The sequence below is a fragment of the Salmo trutta genome, chromosome 4, assembly GCF_901001165.1.
Source record: "Salmo trutta chromosome 4, fSalTru1.1, whole genome shotgun sequence".
Taxonomy (NCBI): Eukaryota; Metazoa; Chordata; class Actinopteri; order Salmoniformes; family Salmonidae; genus Salmo; species Salmo trutta.
Genome location: NC_042960.1, coordinates 73,022,405 through 73,037,713, shown reverse-complemented (window position 1 = coordinate 73,037,713; position 15,309 = coordinate 73,022,405). Strand labels below are relative to the sequence as shown.

Here is a 15,309-nt window from a genome sequence, read left to right as displayed (position 1 = left end):
CCAGGCTCCGCCTCCCAGGGAAACAAGGGGGGTTGGTAACCAAGGACACACTGAAATGGAGTAAGGCAGAAGGATGAGTGCGTTCTGAGCGTATTCGAGCCAGGCCATATGCCGACTCCAGTCATGTGGAAAGGCAGAATATTGGTGGTGTACTTCCCTATTACTTGGTTCAGGTGATCCGTCTGCCCGTTGGTCTGGGGGTGGTACCCGGAGGAGAGGCTGAGAGTGACACCCAGTCGCAGAAGGCTCGCCACACCCAGGACACAAACTGAGGCCCGTGGTCAGAGACGATTTCCTCCGGAATCCCATACAGACGGAACACCTGCTGGAACATACACTCTGCCAATTCCATGGCGTTAGGTAGACGAGGAAGAGGAACCAGACACATTTTTTTTAAATGGTCTACTATGACAAGGATGGTGGTGTTACCAGAGGTTTCAGGAAGGTCTGTGATGAAGTCAACAGCTATGTGGGACCAGGGTCTGTGAGGGATTGGCAAAGGTTGAAGCTTACTGGAAGGGAGATGACGAGGGCTTTTGGTTTGGGCGCAGACTGGACAAGAGAGTACGTAACCCCTTACGTCGGATGCCAGTGAGGACCACCAGAACTTCCGGGCTAGAAGTTCGGTGGTTCATGTAATGCCCGGTTGTCCTGACCCCAAGGACGTGTGACACCATTGCATCAGTTGGGGTCTAACAGCTGCTGGTACGTAACTCTTCCCAGCTGGTGTCTCAAGAGGAGCCGGGTCTGAGGTCAGGGCTTCTGGTATGGCAGAGTGAACCTCCCTCTGTACCGGTACCATAATGCAAGAGGAAGGAAGAATGGGTGTAGGGTCTGAGTTACTGGTCGGAAGGTCAAACTGGAGGGAGAGAGCATCAGCTTTTACGTTTTTTTTATGTAAGTAACATGAAAATGGAAGCATGTGAACCTTTTGCACATGCTGTATGTGTTCCTTCAGGGAGTAAATCAGGATGTCATCAATGTAGACGATGTGAAAGCGGTTGATCATATCCTGGAAAACTTTGTTCATAAAGGATTGGAAGACGGCAGGGGCGTTCGTAAGGCGGTAGGGCATGACCAGGTATTCGCAGTGTCCTCGCGGTGATAAAAGCCATCTTCCATTCGTCGCCTTCACGTATACGGACAAGGTTATGGGCACTTCGCAGGTCGAGTTTAGTATAGATGTTGGCGCAGCCCACTTGTTCAAGGGTCGCTGGGATCAGAGGAAGAGGGAAACGGTTCTTGACCGTGACGTCATTCAGGGAACAATAATCAATACATGGACGGAGACCATCGTCCTTTTTTCCAACGAAGAAGAAGCTGGACGTAGCCGGGGAAGAAGGACGAATTAAACCATTTGAGTGATTTGTCAATGTAGTTCTCCATTGCCTCATTTTCCGGGATAGAAAGGGGGTAAACACGGCCCTTTGGTGGGGACACTCCAGGGAGTAAGTCAATAGCACAGTCTCCTGGAAGATGTGGTGGCAGAGTGGAGGCCTTGACTTTGCTGAAGACATTGCTGTACTGGGCATATTCAGATGGTATGGTGGGTGGCACTGCCAAGGCAGATTCCTCAATGGTGGTGGCTCTGCAGGGTAGGCTGAGACAACTGGAGAAGCATGTAGAAGACCAGGACAGTAGTTCACCTTGTTGCCACGAGATGGCACAGTCATGACAACAAAGCCAGGGGTGTCTGAGGATGAGTGGCTGTTTGGGGGATGAGAGTTCCATGAGTTGAATGGTTTCGGTGTGGAAGACTCCAATCTGGAGGGTACGCTCTGTGTCCAGGGTGTTAATCATTAAAGGAGGGGTGACAGGTGTTAGATCAATGTCAAGCTCTTGAACTAGCTGGTGATCGATAAAATGACCTGCTGCTCCGGAATCTATCAAGCCCTCTACGTACTTGGTAACCCCCTTCACAGTTATCAATACTGGGACGGAGAATTAGTTCTGGGAGATATTTAGAAATCAAATCAAATCAAATGTATTTATATAGCCCTTCGTGCATCAGCTGAAATCTCAAAGTGCTGTACAGAAACCCAGCCTAAAACCCCAAACAGCAAGCAATGCATGTGAAAGAAGCACGGTGGCTAGGAAAAACTCTCTAGGAAAAACTCCCTAGAAAGGCCAAAAACCTAGGAAGAAACCTAGAGAGGAACCAGGCTATGACGGGTGGCCTCCTCTTCTGGCTGTGCCGGGTGGATATTATAACAGAACATGGTCAAGATGTTAAAATGTTCATAAATGACCAGCATGGTCAAATAATAATAATCATAGTAGTTGTCGAGGGTGCAACAAGCACGTCCGGTGAACAGGTCAGGTTTCCATAGCCGCAGGCAGAACAGTTGAAACTGGAGCAGCAGCATGGCCAGGTGGACTGGGGACAGCAAGGAGTCATCATGCCAGGTAGTCCTGAGGCATGGTCCTAGGGCTCAGGTCCTCCGAGAGAAAGAAAGAAAGAGAGAAAGAGAGAATTAGAGAGAGCATATTAAAATTCACACAGGACACCGGATAAGACAAGAGAAATACTCCAGATGTAACAGACTGACCCTAGCCCCCTGACACATAAACTACTGCAGCATAAATACTGGAGGCTGAGACAGGAGGGATCAGAAGACACTGTGGCCCCATCCGATGATACCCCCGGACTTGGCCAAACAGGCAGGATATAACCCCACCCACTTTGCCAAAGCACAGCCCCCACACCACTAGAGGGATGTCTACAACCACCAACTTACCATCCTAAGACAAGGCCGAGTATAGCCCACAAAGATCTCCGCCATGGCACAACCGAAGGGGGGGGCGCCAACCCAGACAGGAAGACCACGTCAGTGACTCAACCCACTCAAGTGACGCACCCCTCCCATGGACGGCATGGAAGAACACCAGTAAGCCAGTGACTCAGCCCCTGTTATAGGGTTAGAGGCAGAGAATCCCAGTGGAAAGAGGGGAACCGGCAAGGCAGAGACAGCAAGGGCGGTTCGTTGCTCCAGCCTTTCCGTTCACCTTCACACTCCTGGGCCAGACTACACTTAATCATAGGACCCACTGAAGAGATAAGTCTTCAGTAAAGACTTAAAACCTCTTACATCTACACGTTCCGCTAGCGGAACGTCTGCTCCAATATCCAATGATGGGCGGGGCGCGAAATACAAACTCCTCTAAAATCCGAAAACTTCCACTTTTCAAACATATGACTATTTTACAGCTATTTAAAGACAAGACTCTCCTTTATCTAACCACACTGTCCGATTTCAAAAAGGCTTTACAGCGAAAGCAAAACATTAGATTATGTCAGCAGAGTACCCAGCCAGAAATAATCAGACACCCATTTTTCAAGCTAGCATTTAATGTCACATAAACCCAAACCACAGCTAAATGCAGCACTAACCTTTTACGATCTTCATCAGATGACACACCTAGGACATTATGTTATACAATACATGCATGTCTGTTCAATCAAGTTCATATTTATATCAAAAAACAGCTTTTTACATTAGCATGTGACGTTCAGAACTAGCATTCCCACCGAACACTTCCGGTGATTTTACTAAATTATTCACGATAAACGTTCACAAAAAGCATAACAATTATTTTAAGAATTATAGATACAGAACTCCTCTATGCACTCGATATGTCCGATTTTAAAATAGAATATTGCAAAATGTGCTTCATCCGAAAAGCTAAGTACATAGCCCAGCCATCACGGGCTAGCTATTTAGACACCCACCCAGTTTAGCCTTCACCAAAATCACATTTCCTATAAGAAAAATGTTCTTACCTTTCCTGTTCTTCGTCAGAATGCACTCCCACGACTTCTACTTCAATAACAAATGTAGGTTTGGTCCCAAATAATCCATCGTTATGTTCCAACAGCGGCGTTTTGTTCATGCGTTCTAGACACTATCCCAACGCTAAATCACGGTCACGAGCATGGCGCAGAAAGTGACAAAGAATTTCTAAATATTCCATTACCGTACTTCGAAGCATGTCAACCGCTGTTTAAAACCAATTTTTATGCAATTTATCTCGTAGAAAAGCGATAATATTCCGACCGGGAATCTGCATGTCTGTATACTGAGGGAAAAACCGAAAGACGGGGGCGGGGCAGGTCGCGAGCGTAAGGCTTACTCCACTGAGAGACCACTTAGCTTTTGCTCTCCTTTGTTTCAGCCAGGGCTTTGAATTACGTCATTCCTGTTTTTCCCGGGCTCTGAGACCCCATTGGAGCCATGGGAAGTGTCACGTAACAGCAGAGATCCCTTGTAAAAGATAGAGAGAATCAACAAGGGCAAGAAATGTTCAGACAGGGTACTTGCTGAACAGAACCTTCTCAGGTGTTTGCCTGCCATAGGAGTTCTGTTATACTCACAGACACCATTCAAACAGTTTTAGAAACTTTGGAGTGTTTTCTCTCCAAAGCTAATAATTATATGCATATTCTAGTTTCTGGGCAGGACTAATAATCAGATTAAATCGGGTACGTTTTTTATCCAGCCGTGAAAATACTGCCCCCTAGCCATAAGAGGTTAAAGGTTGAGACTCAGTCTGCGTCTCTCACATGGGTAGGCAGACCATTCCATAAAAATTGAGCTCTATAGGAGAAAGCCCTACCTCCAGCCGTATGCTTAGAAATTCTAGGGACAATTAGGAGGTCTTACGGTCTTGTGACCGTAGCGTACGTGTAGGTATGTACGGCAGGACCAAATCGGAAAGATAGGTAGGAGCAAGCCCATGTAATGCTTTGTTGTTTAGCATTAAAACCTTGAAATCAGCCCTTGCCTTAACAGGAAGCCAGTGTAGGGAGGCTAGCACTGGAGTAATATGATCACATTTTTTGGTTCTAGTCAGGATTCTAGCAGCCGTATTTAGCACTAACTGAAGTTTGTTTAGTGCTTTATGCGGGTAGCCGGAGAGTAGAGCATTGCAGTAGTCCAGCCTAGAAGTAACAAAAGCATGGATACATTTTTCTGCGTAATTTTTGGACAGAAAGTTTCTGATTTTTGCAATGTTACGTAGATGGAAAAAAGCTGTCCTTGAAACAGTCTTGATATGTTCTTCAAAAGAGAGATCAGGGTCCAGAGTAACGCCGAGGTCCTTCACAGTTTTATTTGAGACGACTGTACAACCATCCAGATTAATTGTCAGATTCAACAGAAGATCTCTTTGTTTCTTGGGACCTAGAACAAGCATCTCTGTTTTGTCCGAGTTTAAAAGTAGAAAGTTTGCAGCCATCCACTTCCTTATTTCTGAAACACAGGCTTCTAGCGAGGGCAATTTTGGGGCTTCACCATGTTTCATTGAAATGTACAGCTGTGTGTCGTCCGCATAGCAGTGAAATTTAACATTATGTTTTCGAATGACATCCCCAAGAGGTAAAATATATAGTGAAAACAATAGTGGTCCTAAAACGGAACCTTGAGGAACACCGAAATGTACAATTGATTTGTCAGAGGACAAACCATTCACAGAGACAAACTGATATCTTTCCGACAGATAAGATCTAAACCAGGCCAGAACTTGTCCATGTAGACCAATTTGGGTTTCCAATCTCTCCAAAAGAATGTGGTGATCGATGGTATCAAAAGCGGCACTAAGATCTAGGACCACGAGGACAGAGGCAGAGCCTCGGTCTGACGTCATTAAAAGGTCATTTACCACCTTCACAAGTGCAGTCTCAGTGCTATGATGGGGTCTAAAACCAGACTGAAGCGTTTCGTATACATTGTTTGTCTTCAGGAAGGCAGTGAGTTGCTGTGCAACAGCTTTTTCAAAACATTTTGAGAGGAATGGAAGATTCGATATAGGCCGATAGTTTTTTATAATTTCTGGGTCAAGATTCGGCTTTTTCAAGAGAGGCTTTATTACTGCCACTTTTAGTGAGCTTGGTACACATCCGGTGGATAGAGAGCCGTTTATTATGTTCAACATAGGAGGGCCAAGCACAGGAAGCAGCTCTTTCAGTAGTTTAGTTGGAATAGAGTCCAGTATGCAGCTTGAGGGTTTGGAGGCCATGATTATTTTCATCATTGTGTCAAGAGATATAGTACTAAAACACTTTAGTATCTCCCTTGATCCTAGGTCCTGGCAGAGTTGTGCAGACTCAGGACAATGGAGCTTTGGAGGAATACCCAGATTTAAAGAGGAGTCCGTAATTGGCTTTCTAATGATCATGATCTTTTCCTCAAAGAAGTTCATAAATGTATTACTGCTGAAGTGAAAGCCATCCTCCATTTGCGAATGCTGCTTTTTAGTTAGCTTTGCGACAGTATCAAAAAGAAATTTTGGATTGTTCTTATTTTCCTCAATTAAGTTGGAAAAATAGGATGATCGAGCAGCAGTGAGGGCTCTTTGATACTGCACGGTACTGTCTTTCCAAGCTAGTCGGAAGACTTCCAGTTTGGTGTGGCGCCATTTCCGTTCCAATTTTCTGGAATCTTGCTTCAGAGCTCGTGTATTTTCTGTATACCAGGGAGCAGTTTCTTATGACAGATGTTTTTAATTTTTAGGGGTGCAACTGCATCTAGGGTATTGCGCAAGGTTAAATTGAGTTCCTCGGTTAGGTGGTTAACTGATTTTTGTCCTCTGACGTCCTTGGGTAGGCAGAGGGAGTCTGGAAGGGCATCAAGGAATCTTTGGGTTGTCTGAGAATTTATAGCACGACTTTTAATGCTCCTTGGTTGGGGTCTGAGCAGATTATTTGTTGCAATTTTAAACGCCATAAAATGGTGGTCTGATAATCCAGGATTATGAGGAAAAACATTAAGATCCACAACATTTATTCCATGGGACAAAACTAGGTCCAGAGTATGACTGTGGCAGTGAGTAGGTCCAGAGACATGTTGGACAAAACCCACTGAGTCGATGATGGCTCCGAAAGCCTTTTGGAGTGGGTCTGTGGACTTTTCCATGTGAATGTTAAAACCTGTTAGGGCTAGGGGGCAGTATTTACACGGCCGGATAAAAAACGTACCCGATTTAATCTGGTTACTACTCCTGCCCAGTAACTAGAATATGCATATAATTATTGGCTTTGGATAGAAAACACCCTAAAGTTTCTAAAACTGTTTGAATGGTGTCTGTGAGTATAACAGAACTCATATGGCAGGCAAAAACCTGAGAAGATTTCATGCAGGAAGTTGCCTGTCTGACAAGTAGTCGTTCTTCTTGTCTCTGTTTATTGAAGAGTGAGGATCTTAGCTGTAACGTGACACTTCCTACAGCTCCCATAGGCTCTCAGAGCCCGGGAAAAAGCTAAACGATATCAAGGCAGCCCCAGGCTGAAACACATTATCGCCTTTGCCAAGTGGCCGATCAGAGGACAAAGGAATTAGGCGCGTGCCCGAGTCGACTCTGTGCTGTATTTTCTTTCGGCTGTTTACCTAATTGCAGATTCCCGGTCGGAATATTATCGCTTTTTTACGAGAAAAATGGCATAAAAAATGATTTTAAACAGCGGTTGACATGCTTCGAAGTACGGTAATGAAATATTTAGAAATCTTTTGTCACGAAATGCGCCGTGCGCGTGACCCTTATTTACCATTCGGATATTGTCTTGAACGCACGAACAAAACGCCGCTGTTGGAACATAACTATGGATTATTTTGGACCAAACCAACATTTGTTATTGAAGTAGAAGTCCTGGGAGTGCATTCTGACGAAGAACAGGAAAGGTAATCAAACTTTTCTAATAGTAAATCGGAGTTTGGTGAAGGCTAAACTTGCTGGGTGTCTAAATAGCTAGCCCTGTGATGCCGGGCTATCTACTTAGAATATTGCAAAATGTGCTTTCACCGAAAAGCTATTTTAAAATCGGACATATCGAGTGCATAGAGGAGTTCTGTATCTATAATTCTTTAAAAAATTGTTATGCTTTTTGTGAACGTTTATCGTGAGTAATTTAGTAAATTGTTAGTAAATTCGCCAGAAGTTTGCGGGGGGTATGCTAGTTCTGAACGTCACATGCTAATGTAAAAAGCTGGTTTTTGATATAAATATGAACTTGATTGAACAAAACATGCATGTATTGTATAACATAATGTCCTAGGTGTGTCATCTGATGAAGATCATCAAAGGTTAGTGCTGCATTTAGCTGTCTTCTGGGTTTTTGTGACATTTTATGCTAGCTTGAAAAATAGGTGTCTGATTATTTCTGGCTGGGTACTCTGCTGACATAATCTAATGTTTTGCTTTCGTTGTAAAGCCTTTTTGAAATCGGACAGTGTGGTTAGATTAACGAGAGTCTTGTCTTTAAATAGCTGTAAAATAGTCATATGTTTGAGAAATTAAAGTAATAGCATTTCTAAGGTATTTGAAAATCGCGCCACAGGATTCAACTGGCTGTTACGTAGGTGGGACGATTTGGTGCCACCTGCCCTAGAGAGGTTAAAGTCACCAAAAATTAGAATATTATCTGCTATGACTACAAGATCCGATAGGAATTCAGGGAACTCAGTGAGGAACCCTTCATATGGCCCAGGAGGCCTGTAAACAGTAGCTATAAAAAGTGATTGAGTAGGCTGCATAGATTTCATGACTAGAAGCTCAAAAGACGAAAACGTCATTGTTTTTTTTTTGTAAATTGAAATTTTCTATCGGAAATGTTAGCAACACCTCCACCTTTGCCGGATGCACGGGAGGTATGGTCACTAGTGTAACCAGGGGGTGAGGCCTCATTTAACACAGTAAATTCATCAGGCTTAAGCCATGTTTCAGTCAGGCCAATCACATCAAGATTATGATCAGTGATTAGTTCATTGACTATAACTGCCTTGGAAGTGAGGGATCTAACATTAAGTAACCCAATTTTGAGATGTGAAGTATCACAATCTCTTTCAATAATGGCAGGAATGGAGGAGGTCTTTATACTAGAGATTACTAAAGCGAACACCGCCATTTTTAATTTTGCCCAACCTAGATCGAGGCACAGACACGGTCTCAATGGGGAAAGCTGAGCTGACTACGCTGACTGTGCTAGTGGCAGACTCCACTAAGCCTACCTGCCTGGCAGTGGGGGGACCCTTCTCATCCCTCTGTTGGTGGGGCAAACAGGGCAATGGTTGAGTAGATGATCTTTCCCTCCACAGTATAGGCAGAGCCTTTCTTGGATCCACTTTTGACGTTCAATACACGAGAGAGGAGCATGGCCCAACTGCATGGGCTCTGGAAGACTCAGACGGTATGACGAAATCATGGAAAGAGAATGTTTTGCGTTCCTGGGTGGCAGAGTTTTTCGGTGATGAGGTGCTCGATGGAGATGGACATACGAATGTATTTACTTAAATCCTGAAGGTCACCTCTACAGGCCAGCTCCGCCTGAAGTTCCCTGTTGAGCCCTCTTCAGTAGACGGTAAGGAAAGCAGCCTCATTCCATCCACTCCCTGCGGCCACGGTGTGGAACTCGAGGGCATACTCAGCAGCTGAATAGCGTCCTTGTTGAAGTTCTATGAGGAGGTCTCCTATAGGACGACCGGAGGGAGAGTGATCGAATACCTCTTTGAAGAGGGTGTGGAAATGGGTCTCGGATCCGAGTTCTGTGCTGTTGGCAGTCCATATGGCGGTGGCCCAATCCAGCGCTTTGCCTGGGAGTAGAGACAACAAAAATCCACCCTGCTGTTGTCGGTGGAGAAGTTAGTGGGGTTGTGCTCAATGTATTTGCTGCATTGTATCAGAAGTCCCTGACATTTCCCAGGTGAACCGTCATATTTTCCAGGCATGGATATGAATGAAGGAGGGCCATGGGGATCGAAGGAGTAGGCATAGGCTGGCCGAGAAGATGGCACATTTCCTCCATACGCTCCTCTTGCTGGGTTAGGCATCGCTGTAGCTCCACTGAATCCATTCCGTTTTTAGGTGAGGTATTCTGTAATGAATACTCAGGGAGAACAAGGTGTCGATTCACTACTCAGGGAGAAAAAGGTGTCGATTCACTACTCAGGGAGAAAAAGGTGTCGATTCACTACTCGGGGAGAAAAAGGTGTCGATTCACTACTCGGGGAGAAAAAGGTGTCGATTCACTACTCGGGGAGAAAAAGGTGTCGATTCACTACTCAGGGAGAAAAAGGTGTAGATTCAATACTCAGGGAGAAAAAGGTGTAGATTCAATACTCAGGGAGAACAAGGTTCTCAGAGCGCGGCATATTATTAAGCCTTAGCAGAAGGCAGGAATTGTGGTCACAGGCAGGCAATGGTCAAACACAGGCAGGCAATGGTCAAACACAGGCAGGCAATGGTCAAACACAGCCAGGCAATGGTCAAACACAGGCAGGCAGTCAAACAAACAATACCTCACAACCATACAAACAGAAAGAACTGAACTAAATAGGGAGCTGATGAGACCAGGTGAGAAACGAACACAGGACAATGTTCCAGAACACAAAGAAACAGGGCTATGTTCCAGAACACAAAGAAACAGGGCTATGTTCCAGAACACAAAGAAACAGGGCTATGTTCCAGAACACAAAGAAACAGGGCTACGTTCCAGAACACAAAGAAACAGGGCTATGTTCCAGAACACAAAGAAACAGGGCTATGTTCCAGAACACAAAGAAACAGGGCTATGTTCCAGAACACAAAGAAACAGGGCTGTGTTCCAGAACACAAAGAAACAGGGCTATGTTCCAGAACACAAAGAAACAGGGCTATGTTCCAGAACACAAAGAAACAGGGCTATGTTCCAGAACACAAAGAAACAGGGCTATGTTCCAGAACACAAAGAAACAGGGCTATGTTCCAGAACAGAACACAAAGAAACAGGGCTATGTTCAAGAACAAAAAGAAACAGAACAAGGTTGACTAAGAAAAGAAAAGCAGAACCTTACACATTTCTGTTGAAAAACCTGTTGTATCTAATGTAGAACCTTTCTGTTGAAAAACCTGTTGTATCTAATGTAGAACCTTTCAGATGATTTTTTATTTGCATCTAATGTAGAACCTTTCTGTTGAAAAACCTGTTATATCTAATGTAGAACCTTTCAGATGATTTTTGTTGTATCTAATGTAGAACCTTTCAGGTTGAACCTGTTGTATCTAATGTAGAACCTAATGTAGAACCTTTGTTGTATCTAATGTAGAACCTGTTGGATCTAATGTAGAACCTGTTGTATCTAATGTAGACCCTTTGTTGTATCTAATGTAGAACCTTTGTTGTATCTAATGTAGAACCTGTTGTATCTAATATAGAACCTGTTGTATCTAATATAGAACCTGTTGTATCTAATGTTGAACCTGTTGGATCTAATGTAGAACCTTTCTGTTGTATTTCATGTAGAACCTTTATGTTGTATCTAATGTAGAACCTGTTATATCTAATGTAGAACCTGATGGATCTAATGTAGAACCTGTTGTATCTAATGTAGAACCTTTCTATTGTATCTAATGTAGAACCTGTTGGATCTAATGTAGAACCTGTTGTTTCTAATGTAGAACCTGTTAAATCGAATGTAGAACCTGCTGTATCTAATATAGAACCTGTTGGATCTAATGTAGAACCTGTTGGATCTAATGTAGAACCTGTTGATCTAATATAGAACCTGATGGATCTAATGTAGAACCTGCTGTATCTAATGTAGAACCTGTTGTATCTAATGAAGACCCTTCCTGTTGTATTTCATGTAGAACCTATGGTAATGGATCTAATGTAGACCCTTTCTGTTGTAGAACCTGGCGATGTTCCTGAGCATGCTGGTGGCCTGGTTGATCCCTGACGTTCCCCGTTCTCTTAGAGAACAGGTCAGGAAAGAGAACATGTTGCTGATGGAGTTCCTTGTTCAGGATGAACAGGAGGCCGTACGCTCCAGACTTCCACATCACTCCCCCACAGAACAACCTGCACAAACACATAACACACACTCACATATTGACATCGTGGTGGAGGGGTCAGTGGGAGAAGAGGGGGCAGAGGAGGAGAAGGTGGACAGATCAGGACAAACCCTGGACAACCCAGATAGCACTGACCCAGCAGAAGGAGGAGAAGAAGGAGGGGGAAAAGATGGGAGAGGAGAAGAGGGGAAAGAAGAAGAGTCAGAAGATCAGAGCGAAGGAGTGGGAGAAGGAGGAGAAGGAGACAGAGGAGGAGAAGGGCCAGACCAGGAGGAAGTCTCCATTGTGGATCTGGACTCTGTTATGGACCAGCTGTATCTGTCAGGTAATAACACTAACCCCTAATCCCTAGTTACCTGCTGTATCTGTCAGGTAATAACACTAAACCCTGACCCCTAATCCCTTGTTACCTGCTGTATCTAAACCCTGACCCCTAATCCCTAGTTATCTGCTGTGTCTAAACCCTGACCCCTAATCCCTAGTTACCTGCTGTATCTGTCAGGTAATAACACTAACCCTTGACCCCTAATCCCTAGTTACCCGCTGTATCTGTCAGGTAATAACACTAACCCATAATCCCTAGTTACCTGCTGTATCTAAACCCTGACCCCTAATCCCTAGTTATTTGCTGTGTCTAACCCCTGACCCCTAATCCCTAGTTACCTGCTGCGTCTGTCAGGTAATAACACTAACCCCTAATCCCTAGTTACCTGCTGTATCTGTCAGGTAATAACACTAAACCCTAATCCCTAGTTACCTGCTGTGTCTGTCAGGTAATAACACTAACCCATAATCCCTAGTTACCTGCTGTATCTGTCAGGTAATAACACTAACCCCTGACCCCTAATCCCTAGTTACCTGCTGTATCTGTCAGGTAATAACACTGACCCCTAATCCCTAGTTACCTGCTGTGTCTGTCAGGTAATAACACTAACCCATAATCCCTAGTTACCTGCTGTATCTGTCAGGTAATAACACTAACCCCTGACCCCTAATCCCTAGTTACCTGCTGTATCTGTCAGGTAATAACACTGACCCCTAATCCCTAGTTACCTGCTGTGTCTGTCAGGTAATAACACTAACCCATAATCCCTAGTTACCTGCTGTATCTGTCAGGTAATAACACTAACCCCTAATCCCTAGTTACCTGCTGTGTCTAACCCCTGACCCCTAATCCCTAGTTACCTGCTGTATCTAAACCCTGACCCCTAATCCCTAGTTACCTGCTGTATCTGTCAGGTAATAACACTAACCCCTAATCCCTAGTTACCTGCTGTGTCTAAACCCTGACCCCTAATCCCTAGTTACCTGCTGTGTCTAAACCCTGACCCCTAATCCCTAGTTACCTGCTGTGTCTAACCCCTGACCCCTAATCCCTAGTTACCTGCTGTATCTGTCAGGTACCTACGACGAGCATGTTTTCTAGTTTCATCTTCTTAAAACACTCATTGGTTTAAAATCTACGCTCTTAGAAAAAAAGGGTTCCAAAAGGGTTCTACTGCTGTCTCCATAGGATAACCCTTTTTGTTTCCATTCAGAGCCCTTTTTGGTTCCAGGTAGAATCCTTTTGGGTTCCATGTAGAACCCTCTGTAGAAAAGATTCAACATGGAACCAAAAGGGGTTCTATCTGGAATCAAAAAGGGTTCTTCAAAGGGTTCTCTTATGGGGACAGCCAAAGAACCCTTTTAGATTCTTGATAACACCTTTTTTTCCTAAGAGTCTATCCTTTACTTTTCTCTTCACTTGTATTAATATGTCTATGTTGTTGTACAGTGTAACTTAAATCCAGATGGATTTGATTTGCTGCAGACCCAGAGCCGTCCCAGAGCCAGAGCCTAGCTGACATGGAGCTGCCTGTCTCTGGAGCAGCCCCACTGGAGCAGGAGGACGAGCCACCAGGCCCAGACAGCCCTCCAGCTGCCCCAGAAGAGGACACAGCCTCCCCCGAGACTCCACTGGCCAAGACCCACCCAGCAGGCCTGAAGGCTGCAGACAGCAGGCTGTTCTCCAGAGGCCCTCCCCTCATAGATTCAGCATACTCCAGGACCAAGGGCCGCTGCTCCACCCTGCCTCCCAAACAGAGAGGGCCTGAGCCAGGGCACAGCCGGCCCCGACCCAGCCACTCAACCAGCCTCACAAAGTTCCACCTTCCAGCTCTACCTCCTCTGGTCCCCTCACCTTCCCCTACAAACACCCCTCAGTCAGCCCCTCCCAAGCCCCTCCCACCCCCTCCCAAGCCCCTGTCTCACAATGAACTGTTAATGCTGAAGGGGCCTCCCAGAAGAGAACCAGGAGGCTCCAGGGCTAAGGGGCGCTGCTCCACTCTGCCTGCCCGCCAGCGAGGTCCCGAGGCTGAGGAGAGCTCCTCCAGACCCAGCCACTCTTCCAGCTTCACCCGGCAGGAAGACCGTATCCCCCCATCCCCCAGTGAACTAAAACAAGACACCCCGGTGTGAGGAGAGGGGAAATAGAGGGGGAGGATTAGAGAGGGACAGCCGAGTCTCATCATCAGAGAAATTGATCTGTCCATCTCTCCGTCTTCATCCACCCATCTCATATGATAGCTCAGATGCAACATTGACTTGGTTGTAGGAACCAAATGGACCTGTTCTTCTTCTAGCGCATCAGTTAATAGCTCAGGTCGATTCACTGGGTTTATAAAGGAGAATGAAGTGGAATAAATCAGGATAAAAGAGAGTAGAGGAGAATAAAGGATAATAAAATGTATTAAAGGATAATAATGGAAAATATACCAAGATAAATAAGAATAAAGGAGAATAAAGGAGAATAAACCAGGATAAATGAGAATGAAGGAGATTATAAACTGGGTGGTTCGAGCCCTGAATGCTGATTGGCTGACAGCCGTGGTATATCAGACCGTATACCAAGGGTATGACAAAACATATATTTTTACTGCTCTAATTACGTTGGTAACCAGTTTATAATACTAATAAGGCACCTCGGGGGTTTGTGGTAAGTGGCCAATATAGGAAAATAAACCACGACAAAAAAGAATAAAGGATAATAAAACAAGATAAAGATGAATAAAAGAGTAATCCAGGATAAAGGAGAATATACCAGGACAAAGTAGAATAAAGGAGGATAAATGAGAATAAAGGGTAATAAAGGAGAATAAACCAGGATAAAGGAGAATAAAAGAGAATAAACCAGGATAAAGATGAATAAAAGAGTAATCCAGGATAAAGGAGAATATACCAGGACAAAGGAGAATAAAGGAGGATAAATGAGAATAAAGGGTAATAAAGGAGAATAAACCAGGATAAAGGAGAATAAAAGAGAATAAACCAGGATAAAGGAGAATAAAAGAGTAATCCAGGATAAAGGAGAATATACCAGGACAAAGGAGAATAAAGGAGGATAAATGAGAATAAAGGGTAATAAAGGAGAATAAACCAGGATAAAGGAGAATAAAGGAGAATAAACCAGGATAAAGCAGAATAAACCAGAACAAAGAAGAATAGAGGAGT

General features: G+C 44.4%; 1 protein-coding gene across 1 annotated transcript in view; it reads left to right on the top strand.

Annotated features, from left to right (window-relative positions):
- The window catches only part of LOC115193092 (anoctamin-2), a gene marked incomplete at its 5' end in the record, with an annotated part of 123,495 nt that extends 108,795 nt beyond the window's left edge, over positions 1–14,700 (top strand). The window contains 2 exons of the mRNA XM_029752074.1: positions 11,659–12,145; positions 13,631–14,700. Of these exons, the coding sequence (XP_029607934.1) occupies positions 11,659–12,145; positions 13,631–14,277 (1,134 nt within the window). The remainder of the gene's footprint in view (positions 1–11,658; positions 12,146–13,630) is intronic.
- Positions 14,701–15,309: the final 609 nt, after the last annotated feature.